A 13,809-nucleotide genomic window follows, 5' to 3' on the forward strand; every position below is an offset into this window, starting at 1 on the left:
TGTAGTAATGTAGTGTAATGTGTGTAGTGTAGTGTAGTATAATATAGTATAATATAATGTAATAGTGTAATATAATATAATGTAATATAGTGTAATGTAATGTTGTGTATGTAATGTAGTGTAAGTGTAGTGTAATATAATGTAATGTAGTGTAATATAGTGTAATGTAGTATAATATAATGTAATATAATATAGTATAATATAATATAATGTAATATAATATAATATAATGTATAATATAGTGTAATATAATGTAATGTAATGTGGTGTAATGTGTAGTGTAATGTGTGTAATGTAATGTAATGTGTGTAATGTAATGTAATGTAATGTGTGTAGTGTAATATGTAGTGTAATGTTGTGTATGTAATGTAGTGTAGTGTAATGTATAATATACATTTGATGGGTGATCCTAGGTTTCTGATTAAATTTTGGTCAATAGCAAATTTAAATGACCTCTTCTCCTGTTTATGTTTTTTTTTTTTTTTAGCACAATCGAAATAATGTAACAGATTTGGGAAATCCATTTTAAAGTATCAAAAAGAAGCAATTTCTTTTCTGCTACTTTGTTTTCTAACCTATTTGAACTGATTCCCAGCTCATGCAGCAGGGCTTCACCAGGTGTCTTCAGAACGTCACAAAACTCACACACCTTCAATCTCTTTTACTTATTAATCATATCACATCATTGACAGGCTGACATAACACACACATACAAACACACACATGCACACACAAACACACACAGAGTCACAGTTTCAGCTCCATCACCAAGAGACCACCGAGAGAACCCTGGGAGAACCCTCTAAACTCACCCCCACACTCAGGATGTTAGATTGGGAAAGGGGGCACGGCTTCCTTCAAGTGATAGATTTATATTATAGTATATAGATTTATATTCTTGAAATGATGATGTCATACGTTATGGTAACATCTCACGCTGTGACCTGTTTTTTACACACTTTTTAAACAGTCTTTTTTAAAGGAGTCTCCATTCCCAGAGATTGTAACAGTCAGGACGTTTTACACACGGACACGTCTGCAGATTGAGGAGTTTAACGTGATCGTGTGAGAAGATGGAGTTAGAGAATCAGGAAAGACGTGACCCGCTTCCTCTGTGCCTTTTTCAGTGTGTCAGCGCCCTCTGCTGGACACTCACAATAATGCTTTACACTGGGGTTATATTTTGTAATAAACTCATGTTTAAGTTCAAGTTTATTTCTATAGTGTTTTTCACAACGTACATTGTCTCAAAGCAGCTTTACAGAAATTAAGAATGAAGGTGAATGATGTGTATTTATCCCTGATGATGAAGACTGGGGCGACTGTGGTGAAGGAAAAACTCCCTTAGATGTTATGAGGAAGAAACCTTGAGAGGAACCAGACTCAAAAAAGGAACCTCATCCTCATTTGGGTGACATCAAGAGTGTGATTATAGTATTTATACACTACAGAACACTGGAGAGTGAGAACTAACATGAGCACTGGAGTGTGTGATTATGATTAACGTTCATTCTACAGTCTTATACAGTCAGTTGATGTTGTGGAACCAGGACCTACTGAGCAACTGATAAAATAGTTCAACATCAGAGATCATCACAGATCCAACACCAGCTTCTCCATGCCAGAGACTTTAAACACTCAAGGAGGTCCAGTGTCCAAACTTCACATGAAGTGGGATCCAATTGGCACTGGTACGTCTCTAGATGGTTCGGGATGTTTGCGGCATCTACTTCTTTAAAGGTCCACAATCTTAATGAGGTGGGACGTGACTGTAGCTGAAGCAACCTCAGGATGCATCAGGATGGGGAGAGAAAGAGAAGCAGTGGAGAGGAATTAGCGTAGCTGCTGTTCATGATATTAACAGCACAAGTTGATAATGTGATGTGATCAGATGTTCTGGAGCACAAGGTTATGATTTGATGTGTGTTATGTGTAGAACTTGCTAAAAACATACGTCTTTAATCTGCACTTAAACTGGGAGAGTGTGTCTGAGCCCCGAACACCGTCAGGAAGACTATTCCAGAGTTTAGGAGCTAAATGTGAGAATGTTCTACCACCTTTAGTGGACTTTGCTATTCTAGGAACTACTAGAAGTCCAGAGTTTTGAGATCTCAGTGAGCGTGACGGATTGTAGCGTGTTAGAAGACTGGAGAGATACATGGAGATAAACCATTTAGTGTTTTGTAGCACATTGAAGTTTAGACAACATGTTTCTTAGCTTAGAAATATTTCTAATGTGGAAGAAGCCTGTTTTTGTAACATGGTTGATATGATTTTAAAAAGACAAGTTGGTGTCTAAAATAACTCCCAGGTCTTTTAACATTGAACTAATAGTTATAGAACATCCTTCTATATGCAGGTTTAGATGCTGGAGCTTCTGTGTACTGGTTTTTGGGCCGATGAGCAAAATCTCTGTCTTATCAGAATTGAATAATAGAAAGTTATGCGTCATTCAATCTTTTAACTCTTTAACACAATTAGTTATCCGAACCAATTGAGATGTTCTGTTGAAATGTAAACATGTATATTGTGAAAAGCAGGGGTCCTAGAACTGAACCTTGTGGCACCCCATAATGTACTTGCATTAGCCTGGATAGCTTTCCATTTAAGTCTACAAAAAGGTAAAGATCAGACAGGTAGGATTTAAACCAGCTTAATGCCTGTCCTTGAATGCAGATGTAATTTTGTTAGCGACCCAGGGGAAGATCATGATCTTAAGTGTTGAATGCAGCACTAAGATCTAGTAAAACTAACAGCTAGATGAAGTCTTGGTCTGAAGGTACAAACAGGTCATTAGTGATTTTAACTAGATCAGTTTATGTGCTATGATGGAGCCTGAAACCTGACTGAAACTCTTCAAAGATATAAGATATAAAATCTAAGACATAAATGGGAGATTTTAAATGGGTCTGTAATTTGATAGTTGATTTGGATCCAAATTAGGGGCTTAATAATGCCAACTTGAGGGGTTTAGGGAACACTTCTTTCAGTAGTTTAGTTGGAATGGGATCTAACGGACATGATGTTGATTAGATTTTGGTGATAAGATCATACAGCTTTTCCTGTCCTGTACATGTAAAGCAGTGTAGTTGTCATTGTGGAGTTTTAGGTACAATTAGATCAGGAGATGATCTCAGAGGTTGGACCTCCCCAATTGTGTTTTTAATACTTTCAGTTATTTCAGTGAAGAAATTCATCAAGTCCTCACTACTAAACTGATGGAACACATTGTTCAGATACCTGATTTGTAGTTAGCTACTTTATTAGTTTAGATACTGTACAGAAAAGGAACCTGGGATTGTTTTGGATGTTTTCTATGAATTTACCCACAAATTTAGTTTTTCTCCATTTTTTTTTCCAGATTACTGGCTGTTTTCTTGAGGGCATGAGTACGACTATTGTATTCTGTAACCTTTGATCCATTTCCTCATTAGCATTCAGGGGTTTAGTGAGATGTTGGGACATTGAGTTCCACACTGTAAGAAAGAGCTGATTTTCCTTGTTTAAGGACATTTTGGTGCCCCCTACTGCTCATATACACACTATGTAGGTTTGTGGACACCAGGGGTTTAAATTATGTTTTTTTTATTAACGTCCCATTTCACATTTAGTGCCCATGTTCTGTTATAATGAGCTTCACTCTTCTGGGAGGACGTTTCACCAGATTTTGCAGAGACTCATTCAGCTACAAGGTGGTTGGTAAAATGCTGATTTCGGTGAGGAGAGGAGGTGTGGGGTGCAGTCAGCGTTCACTTTTATTCATGTTCAATAGGGTTGGAGCTCTATAGCAGGAGATCTTTCACTCCAACCCATGAAAAGCAGATCTTCATGGAGCTGGAACCGGTTTGGGTCTCCTAGTCTCCAAATTTGCATAACAGTTTCAGGAGGAACCACGTCTGGCTGGAAAGGTCAGGTGTCCTAATATTTTTTCAGTGTATGTGTGAACTGATTGCGTTGGTTTACATCTAAATTGCAGTCGTTCAGATCTCACTAGCATTTCCACAGGGGTTAGAGGAATGGAACGACTGAGAAACACTCATGCTTTTGAAGTGCTGTGTGTGTGTGTGTGTGTGTGTGTGTGTGTGTGTGTGTTAGAGTTTTATAGGCTAATTAGCGAGATCCAGTGGAAAATCCCTCATACCAGCCTGCACTTTGTGTGAGTGTGTTTGTGTGTGTATGAGTGTAAGTTTTTTTCTGTATGTATGTTCATTTTGGCGTGTGTGTGTGTGTGTGTGTGTGTGTGTGAGCTTCCTTCATCAGTGTTGTGTTCCGCTGTGCTGTGGAAAATATAATTACAGTGTGAGGTGTAGCTCTTTCCTCCTGCCGTCTATCCGGAGACCTGCTGATCTCACACACATTTAAACACAACACTGTTTTTTAATTAGCCATCTGGATAACACACACAAATGTTGTGTACACTCATGTCATGCATCCTGCTGCACCACCAGGTGGCGCTCGTGTCCTATAGTAGTTAGTAGTAAAGCATTTCATTCCTTACTCTCTTTCTTACACACACACACACACACACACACACACACACACACACACACAGAGTAAGGATTGTGTGAAATGGTGCCTGATGTGCCTCAGGCAGTGGAAGTTACCTGCTGTCTCATGCTGTGTTTGTGTATGTGTGTGTGTGTGTGTGTGTGTGTGTGTGTGTGTGTGTGTATGTGGTGAAAGCCACCCGATTTATGACTGTACTTACAGTAAGTCCTCGCTAAACAAATAATAATAATGTATAATAACAGCCTTTTTCTGTTTTTCATCTTATCTTTTGTGGTTTACGGGTTTTGTGCAGAAAGTGCTTGGCCCCGTAATCGCTGCTTTCAGCTGTATATACACTCTAGATTTATTATCTGATGAATAAAACCTCTACCTGCCCCCCTTTATGCCTCTCCCTCTACTTCTCCCTCTCTACCCCTCTCTACCCCATTTCCTCACTCTTTCTCCCCTTTCTACCCCTGACCTCTCTACCCCTGCCTCTCTACTCCTCCCTTCTCTGCTCCTCATTTTCTACCCTCTGACCCTCTCTGCTCCTCCCCATCTCCACCCCACCCCATTACTCTTTCTCCCCTTTCTACCCCTGACCTCTCTGCTCCTCTCTTCACTGCTCCTCCCTGTTTCTATCCCTACCCTCTTTACCCTTGTCTTTCTCTACTCCTCCATTTCTTTGCTCCTCCTACTTTCTACCCACCTATTTACCCCTCCCCTTACTCTTTCTTCCCCCCTCTACTCCCTGACCCTCACTGCTCCTCCCCTCACTGCTCCTCCCTGTTTCTACCCCTACCCCTCTTTGCTCCTCCCTCTTTCTTACCACTGACCCTCACTGCTCCTCCCTCTCACTGCTCCTCTCCATTTCTACCCCTTCCCTTCTCTGCTCCTCGCACTTTCTACCCCCTGACCCTCACTGCTCCTCCTCCTTACTGCCCCTCCCTCTCTCTACCCCTAACAGACACTGACCCCAGAGTGTTGGAGAAACAGGAGCTGCAGCAGCCCACGTATGTCGCCCTGAGCTACATCAACAGGTGTGCGTGTGTGTGTGTGTGTGTGTGTGTGTGTGTGAGAGAGAGATTCTCTACTTTTATAATACACAACAACCTGGAGACAAGCAGATACAGTTCTAATCAAACATCCATCTGATGAGAAAAGCTCAACTTCAGCCTGTTTCAGTATCCTAAGATGGTTCTAGAACCTTCCTAGAGTCCTCCTAAGGTGGATCAGGACCATGGATTACCCACAGCTGTATGTATAAGATCCCACAGTTCACAGGGGAGGTCAGACCAAACACCAGGTTCAGGGAACTCAGATTTTACTTCTGCTTAGAGTTAGGGGACAAATCTTTAAAGATTCCCATGAACTTCATCATTGTGAAACAGAAGACTTTTCTTGAGCTGATCATCTGGCCAAAGTCTTGAACTGCGTTGAAAGGGTTTTGGTCATGCAGGTGTCCATTCTGAGGTCTTTAAGGAACCTCTAAAACACATCAGTCAGAGCTTTTGCGGTAAAGAAGCTCGAATGAAGATGCTCCCAAATAAATGGCATGTGGCCAGCACTTACAGAACATGAGGAAGAAGATTCTTTAGTCTTTTGAGACAAAAATGGAACTATGTTTCATCTGGAGAAAACAGGTTCTGCTCAGCAACGAAGTACCATCCCTTGAATGAAGCCTGGTGGTGGAAGCAGCATGGTGTGGTTGAGATGAAGTTTAGAAGTGGAAATGTGACTACACTTTGTGCTGAAAGTGTTGTGAACCCTTGTGTGTGTGTGTGTGTGTGTAGGTTCATGACTGAAGCAGCACGCAGGGAGCAGGAGAACCAGAAGAAAAAGGTGCAGCCAAAACTATCGCTTTCAGTCACAGGGAACGTCTCCCGTAGCAGCATGTCCACGCCCCCTCGCCATAGCAACGGCAGCCTGACCCCACCCGTGACTCCGCCCATCACCCCTTCATCTTCCTTCCGCAGCAGCACACCCACAGGTAAGGGTGTGTGTGTGTGTGTGTGTGAGTGATGGATCTTCATGCTGACAGCTCTGTGTGTGCTCCCCTCAGGCAGTGAGTGTGATGAAGAGGAGGTGGAGTATGAGGACTCGGACAGTGATGAGTCGTGGACTACAGAGAGTGCGATCAGTTCTGAGTCCATCCTGAGCTCCATGTGCATGAACGGCGGAGACGAAAAGCCCTTTGCCTGTCCTGTACCTGGCTGCAAGAAGAGATACAAGGTATATATACACACACACACACACACACACACACACACACACACACACACACACACACACACACACCCATGTCCACTAATGCAAAATGACATCATCATCAAAGAGGTATTTGTTAGCCCCTCTCTATGGTTATTACATGTGCGTGTAACCTGTCTATGTCCTCACAATGTCCTGACTGTGTGTAACCCGTCTATATCTTCACTTGTCCTCACTTTCTCCTGACTGTGTGTAACCTGTTTATGTCCTCACAGTGTCCTGAATGTTTGTAACCTGTCTATGTCCTCACTATGTCCTGACTGTGTGTAACCTGTTCATGTCTTCACAATGTCCTCACAATGTCCTCAAAATGTCCTGACTGTGTGCAACCTGTCTATGTTTTCACAATGTCCTCACTATGTCCTGACTGTGTGCAACCCGTCTATGTCTTCACCATGTCCTTACAATGTGTTTACAATGTTGTCTCCTTGTTGAAGAACGTGAACGGAATAAAGTACCACGCTAAGAACGGACACCGAACACAGATCCGCGTCAGGAAGCCCTTCAAGTGCCGCTGTGGGAAAAGCTACAAAACCTCTCAAGGGCTCAGGCATCACACCATCAACTTCCACCCCCCACTGTGATTACACACACACACACACACACACACACACACACACACACACACACACACACAATACTTCAAAATGTGTAATTTCTTACAACTACTCATTTGCACGTTTTCTTTTTTTTATAGTTTTATATTATATATATATATGTGTGTCTGTGTGTGTCCGTGTGTCTGTGTGTGTGTGTGTGTGTGTGTGTGTGTGTATACTCTTTTGCACAATACGTTCACATCGTTCCTCGTTCCTGATGTACAGAATGCTTGTGATTTTCGCATGCATTCGTGATTAGCTGACTTTCTCTTCTTATTAGTACAAATTCTGTCTTAATAATAATCCTTTATTATTTTATTTATTGCACACACACATTTTTAAATAAGATGTATTACATAATATAGTGTGTATATGTGTGTGTGTGTGTGTGTGTGTGTGTGCGAGAATGCTAAAAAAAACATGCACAATAAACATGCACAATCATGGTGTATAGAATACAGGGTTGCCAGATTCTGATATAGCACATATCAAAAAGGCACACCATGTATTTCCACTGAAAAGACTGCAGTAAGAAGAAAAAGGAGAATGTTCTCCTAATTTCTTACATTATGGAGTGTTGTGTGTGTGTGTGTGTGTGTGTGTGTGTGTGTGTGTTCCTTTTTATACTATATAATCTGGCAACCCTCCCCACAAGCCTAGGGTTTGAACCTCACATCACTGAGATTTTTTTTTTTTTTTTAGATTTTAGTATTTTCTTTGTAGGACACACACACTGTCACATGTATTTGTGCACTTTTCTCCATTTTGCCTGGAAGATCTCCTCTTAAACGCCATCAGGCTGGATATGGAGCATCTTCAGATTTACACTGATCTTCTTTGATGTTCAAAGCCTTGTCCTGAAGCCACTGCAGTGTTTGGGTTGTTGTCATGGTGACAGGATCTAGCTGAGAACTTGTGAGACTGATGGAGTGTTTTGGAGATGCTTGTCCTTCCAGTAGGTTCTCCCATTCTCTTTAGAGGATTCCTGTAGTTCTGTTCGAGTAAACATCGGGTTCTGGGTCACATCTGACACTTCGGATCCGGTTCCTGAGTTTGACAATGATGAAGCTCAGTGTGCTTCTGGGAACAGGATCTGCAGAAATAGTTTAATTAATTCTCAGGAACAGGAATCTGAAGCTTTCACTCAGCATTTATCTTCATTCTGATGTTTGAAGTGAACATAAACTAAGCTTTTGACCTGGATCTGTGTGAGCCGATTGGATCACTCCATGGGGGAGAAGGTGTTTTTGAGAATTTGAGAAAGAATTAGGAAGAGGAAGATCAACGAGGTCTGGCTGTGTTTGTAAACGTTAACACGAGACTCTGATCTCACTGCGATTTGAAAGCTGTTTGATGAAACACTATTGGAGGGATTCTTTTTCTCTTTCAAACCAAAAATGTGCCAAAATGTTCCATCGTCTGTACAGATGTTCACTGACATAATTTTCATGTTAACTGTACTGGGACAGAACATGTGGGTTTGGGGGACAGTGTGGGTGGGGCAGGGTGGGTGGGGTAGTGTGGGTAGGGCAGTGTGGGTGGGGCAGTGTGGGTGGGGCAGTGTGGGTAAGGTAGTGTTTGGGGCAGTGCGGGTAGGGTAGTATGGGTGAGGCAGTGCGGTGGGGTATATTATGGATGGGGTAGTATGGGTGGGGCAGGGTGGCTAAGGTAGTTTTAGGGGTAGTATGGGTGGGGCAGGGTGGCTAAGGTAGTTTTAGGGGTAGTATGGGTGGGGCAGGGTGGGTGGGGTAGTGTGGGTAGGGCAGTGTGGGTGGGGCAGTGTGGGTGGGGCAGTGTGGGTAAGGTAGTGTTTGGGGCAGTGCGGGTAGGGTAGTATGGGTGGGGCAGGGTGGGTGCAGATCAGATTCCAGATTCACATGGAATTTAGATGATGGAGACTAATGACAGAGGAAAGACACACGTTATATAACAGGATAAAAATGCAGGAGTGCTGCGCTGGAGATTTTATATGTGTTGTGTAAAGAATGTTGTGTAAGAGGAATCAGTCGTCATATCGCACAACTCTTGTGACTATAAAGCGATTTACAAAAAAAAATATTTAATTATATTATTTTTTCAGTTCTTTCTGGGGAAACATTCAAGTTTTATGTGAAAGATTTCAGTCTGGTGGTGAGATATAGTGATCGATAGATATAGAGAGATGGAGTGATGAGATATAGAATGATGGAGATATAGAGATGGAGTGATGAGATATAGAATGATGGAGATATAGAGATGGAGTGATGGAGATATAGAATGATGGAGATATAGAGAGATGGAGTGATGAGATATAGTGATCGATAGATATAGAGAGATGGAGTGATGAGATATAGAATGATGGAGATATAGAGAGATGGAGTGATGAGATATAGAATGATGGAGATATAGAGAGATGGAGTGATGGAGATATAGAATGATGGAGATATAGAGAGATGGAGTGATGAGATATAGAATGATGGAGATATAGAGATGGAGTGATGAGATATAGAATGATGGAGATATAGAGAGATGGGGTGATGAGATATAGAATGATGGAGATATAGAGATGGAGTGATGAGATATAGAATGATGGAGATATAGAGATGGAGTGATGAGATATAGAATGATGGAGATATAGAGATGGAGTGATGGAGATATAGAATGATGGAGATATAGAGATGGAGTGATGAGATATAGAATGATGGAGATATAGAGATGGAGTGATGAGATATAGAATGATGGAGATATAGAGATGGGGTGATGAGATATAGAATGATGGAGATATAGAGATGGAGTGATGGAGATATAGAATGATGGAGATATAGAGATGGAGTGATGAGATATAGAATGATGGAGATATAGAGATGGGGTGATGAGATATAGAATGATGGAGATATAGAGATGGAGTGATGGAGATATAGAATGATGGAGATATAGAGATGGAGTGATGAGATATAGAATGATGGAGATATAGAGATGGAGTGATGAGATATAGAATGATGGAGATATAGAGATGGGGTGATGAGATATAGAATGATGGAGATATAGAGATGGAGTGATGAGATATAGAATGATGGAGATATAGAGATGGAGTGATGAGATATAGAATGATGGAGATATAGAGATGGAGTGATGAGATATAGAATGATGGAGATATAGAGAGATGGAGTGATGAGATATAGAATGATGGAGATATAGAGAGATGGAGTGATGAGATATAGAATGATGGAGATATAGAGATGGAGTGATGAGATATAGAATGATGGAGATATAGAGATGGAGTGATGAGATATAGAATGATGGAGATATAGAGAGATGGAGTGATGGAGATATAGAATGATGGAGATATAGAGATGGAGTGATGAGATATAGAATGATGGAGATATAGAGATGGAGTGATGAGATATAGAATGATGGAGATATAGAGATGGAGTGATGAGATATAGAATGATGGAGATATAGAGAGATGGAGTGATGAGATATAGAATGATGGAGATATAGAGAGATGGAGTGATGAGATATAGAGAGATGTTGGTGAGGTTATTTGTTTCAGCAGCTCTGATGTGCCATGTGACAGTGGTGTGTGCGAGTGTGTGTGTACAGTTGTGTAGTTGTAGCTGCTGCATGTGTGTATTATTTTACATCAGAAGTGTTAGTGTTGCTGTTGCACACACACACACAGTTGTGCTATAACGACCTTATAAGGATCTTTATATGTATTGTGTGTGTGTGTGTGTGTGTGTGTGAGGCAGTGCATTATCCTGTACAGTGAATGTATTGTAACTTCTTTGTAAAGTAGTTTTGAAATGATATTTTCATACTACGTTATTATTATATTATTATTCTGATATTCGGATTATTTTTGGTGAAATCTTTTGTTTGTGGAAATAAAATGTTTGTAGCTGCGGCCAAAATTTGTACCACGTTCATGTTCATGTGAGAGTTTTGTATATGTGTGTGTGTGTGTGTGTGTGTGTGTCACACAGATGTTTCTGATGTTTAAAAAAGTACAATAAATAAAGACAGAACATGAACAACACCGTGTGTGTGTGTGTGTGAAGAAGCAGAGACGGGAAAGTCCTGCATGTTTAACCCTGATTATGACTTTAATATGCATCACATGTAACAGAAACAAAATGGCTGCTGTGACTGTTATTACATCACATAGGTCTTCCCTAAGCATTTTGTTCCTCATCCCGTGTGCAAGATCACAGACACGCCCCAAACATCACGAGTGCAACGACGCATTTCAGGCCAAAAGTATTAGGACACCCGATCTCACCCAAATGTGGGTTTTCCCAGTACAAACCTGGAGACACACACACATGTATAGGATACGTTTCTTATTTTTTTTATTGTTCCCCTTCACTTGAACTAGGAGGCCCAAACCTGTTCCAGCATGACAGGAAGTGTGTAGAAGATCACCTGCTATAGAGCTCTTGAACACCTTTGGGATGAATGTGAACGCTGACTGCACTCCAGGCCTCCTCAGATCACCTACGTCGGTACCTCACTTTACTGACACCCTTGTAGCTTGAATGAATCTCCACAAAATCTAGAGAAACATCTTCCCAGAAGAGTGGAGCTCATTATAACAGCATATGGAGATTGAATGTGGAACGAGATGTTAAAAAAAAAAAAACACATACCAATCTTATGGTCAGAGGTCAATAAACTTTAGGCCCTATGTTGTATATCACAGGGCAGAGTGTAATACATCACCTTCATCATCATCATCATCATATACAATCAATAAAGCTGTAAATAGAGAACAAACACCACTCCTGCTGATGTTACACACCAACACACACCTCATCATAAATCCTATATTTATATTTATAATGTACATGTAAAGCTGGAACTGTACAGTGAAAGCCGTCCTTACAGCAGCTTCCGCACATTTACTATACATACAGTGGCCTGACGTGTGTGTGTGTGTGTGTGTTTAACTTCTGATTGGGAAATGTTAGTGATGGAAGAAAAAATGCGAGCATTAGCTCACGGGTAAGTAACATCATCATCATCACCATCAGGGTGTGAGGATGTGAAGACAGTGTAAGGACAGAGTGAGGGTGTGAGGACAGAGTGAGGGTTTGAGGACAGCGTAAGGGTGTGAGGACAGAGTGAGAGTGTGAGGATGGAGTAAGTGTGTAAAGACAGGGTGAGGGTGTGGGGACAGAGTGAGGGTGTGGGGACAGAGTGAGGGTGTTAGGATGGAGTAAGGGTGCGAGGACAGGGTGAGGGTGTTAGGACAGGGTGAGGGTTTGAGGACAGAGTGAGGGTTTGAGGACAGAGTGAGGGTTTGAGGACAGGGTAAGGGTGTGAGGATGGAGTAAGGGTGTGAGGACAGGGTGGGGTGTGAGGACAGGGTGAGGTGTGGGGACGGAGTAAGGGTGCGAGGATGGAGTGAGGGTGAAAGGGACAGGGTTAGGGTGTGAGGACGGAGTGAGGATGCGATGACAAGGTGAGGAGAGAGGACAGGGTTAGGGTGTGAGGATGGAGTAAGGGTGTGAGGACAGGGTGGGGTGTGAGGACAGAGTGAGGTGTGAGGACAGGGTGAGGTGTGGGGACGGAGTAAGGGTGCGAGGATGGAGTGAGGGTGAAAGGGACAGGGTTAGGGTGTGAGGACGGAGTGAGGATGCGATGACAAGGTGAGGGAGAGGACAGGGTTAGGGTGTGAGGATGGAGTAAGGGTGTGAGGATGGCGTGGGCATGTGAGGACGGAGTGAGGTGCGAGGAAGGAGCGAGGTGTGAGGAAGGAGCGAGGTGTGAGGACAAGTGAGGGTGTGAGGATGGAGTGAGGGTGTGAGGACGAAGTGAGGGTGTGAGGATGGAGTGAGGGTGTGAGGACGGAGTGAGGATGCGATGACAAGGTGAGGTGAGAGGACAGGGTTAGGGTGTGAGGATGGAGTGAGGTGCGAGGATGGAGTGAGGATGCGATGACAAGGTGAGGGTGAGAGGACAGGGTTAGGGTGTGAGGATGGAGTGAGGATGCGATGACAAGGTGAGGGTGTAAGGACGGAGTGAGGGTGTGAGGACAGAGTGAGGGTGTGAGGATGCGAGGACGCCGTCCCGGGCTCTAGTCGAAGTTGTGAAAGTTGAGCACATTGCCGTCGAAGTGTGTGAGGACGTGTTTCTCGAACAGGTTCTGCTGACAGTCAAGAGGAAACTGCTCACTACACACAGGACATTCTCTCCAGTGAGACTCCACGTGACGCTCGAAACTACGCTGCTCAAAGTGTGGAGGGAAAATCACCTCACACAGGGGACACCGCTTATGGACATCGCTCCTGAGGGGACAGAGGGAGAAACTGTGACAAACACACAGTGTGTGTGTGTGTGTGTGTGTGTACATGTGAGTGTGTGTTACCTTGTGTCAAAGCAAAAGCTGGAGCCACTTTCATTGGATTCTGGACTTTGATGCTCGCACACTGCAGGAGCTTCACCATCACCTCCCTGTTAACACACACACACA

General features: G+C 42.6%; 2 protein-coding genes across 3 annotated transcripts in view; one reads left to right on the forward strand and one right to left on the reverse strand.

The window, feature by feature from the left end:
• jazf1a (JAZF zinc finger 1a) overlaps positions 1–8,837 on the forward strand; it is a 30,568-nt gene extending 21,731 nt beyond the window's left edge. The window contains exons 2-5 of the mRNA XM_046834362.1: positions 5,456–5,528; positions 6,282–6,478; positions 6,551–6,720; positions 7,194–8,837. Of these exons, the coding sequence (XP_046690318.1) occupies positions 5,456–5,528; positions 6,282–6,478; positions 6,551–6,720; positions 7,194–7,340 (587 nt within the window). The 3' untranslated portion in view covers positions 7,341–8,837. The remainder of the gene's footprint in view (positions 1–5,455; positions 5,529–6,281; positions 6,479–6,550; positions 6,721–7,193) is intronic.
• Positions 8,838–11,417: 2,580 nt separating this feature from the next.
• The window catches only part of tax1bp1a (Tax1 (human T-cell leukemia virus type I) binding protein 1a), a 33,622-nt gene continuing 31,230 nt past the window's right edge, over positions 11,418–13,809 (reverse strand). Inside the window, exons 16-18 of one of the 2 annotated variants that reach the window (XR_006923811.1) lie at positions 13,705–13,790; positions 11,760–13,624; positions 11,418–11,643 (exon numbers count right to left, since the gene is read on the reverse strand). Coding sequence is in view for 1 of the 2 variants with exons in the window: in XM_046835284.1 (XP_046691240.1) it covers positions 13,414–13,624; positions 13,705–13,790 (297 nt within the window). In the remaining variant the exon portion in view is untranslated. Of the gene's footprint in view, positions 13,625–13,704; positions 13,791–13,809 lie in introns of both variants that reach the window. The other variant, XM_046835284.1, reaches the window with a different exon arrangement.

Source organism: Silurus meridionalis, chromosome 22 (genome assembly GCF_014805685.1).
Source record: "Silurus meridionalis isolate SWU-2019-XX chromosome 22, ASM1480568v1, whole genome shotgun sequence".
NCBI classification, from domain to species: Eukaryota; Metazoa; Chordata; class Actinopteri; order Siluriformes; family Siluridae; genus Silurus; species Silurus meridionalis.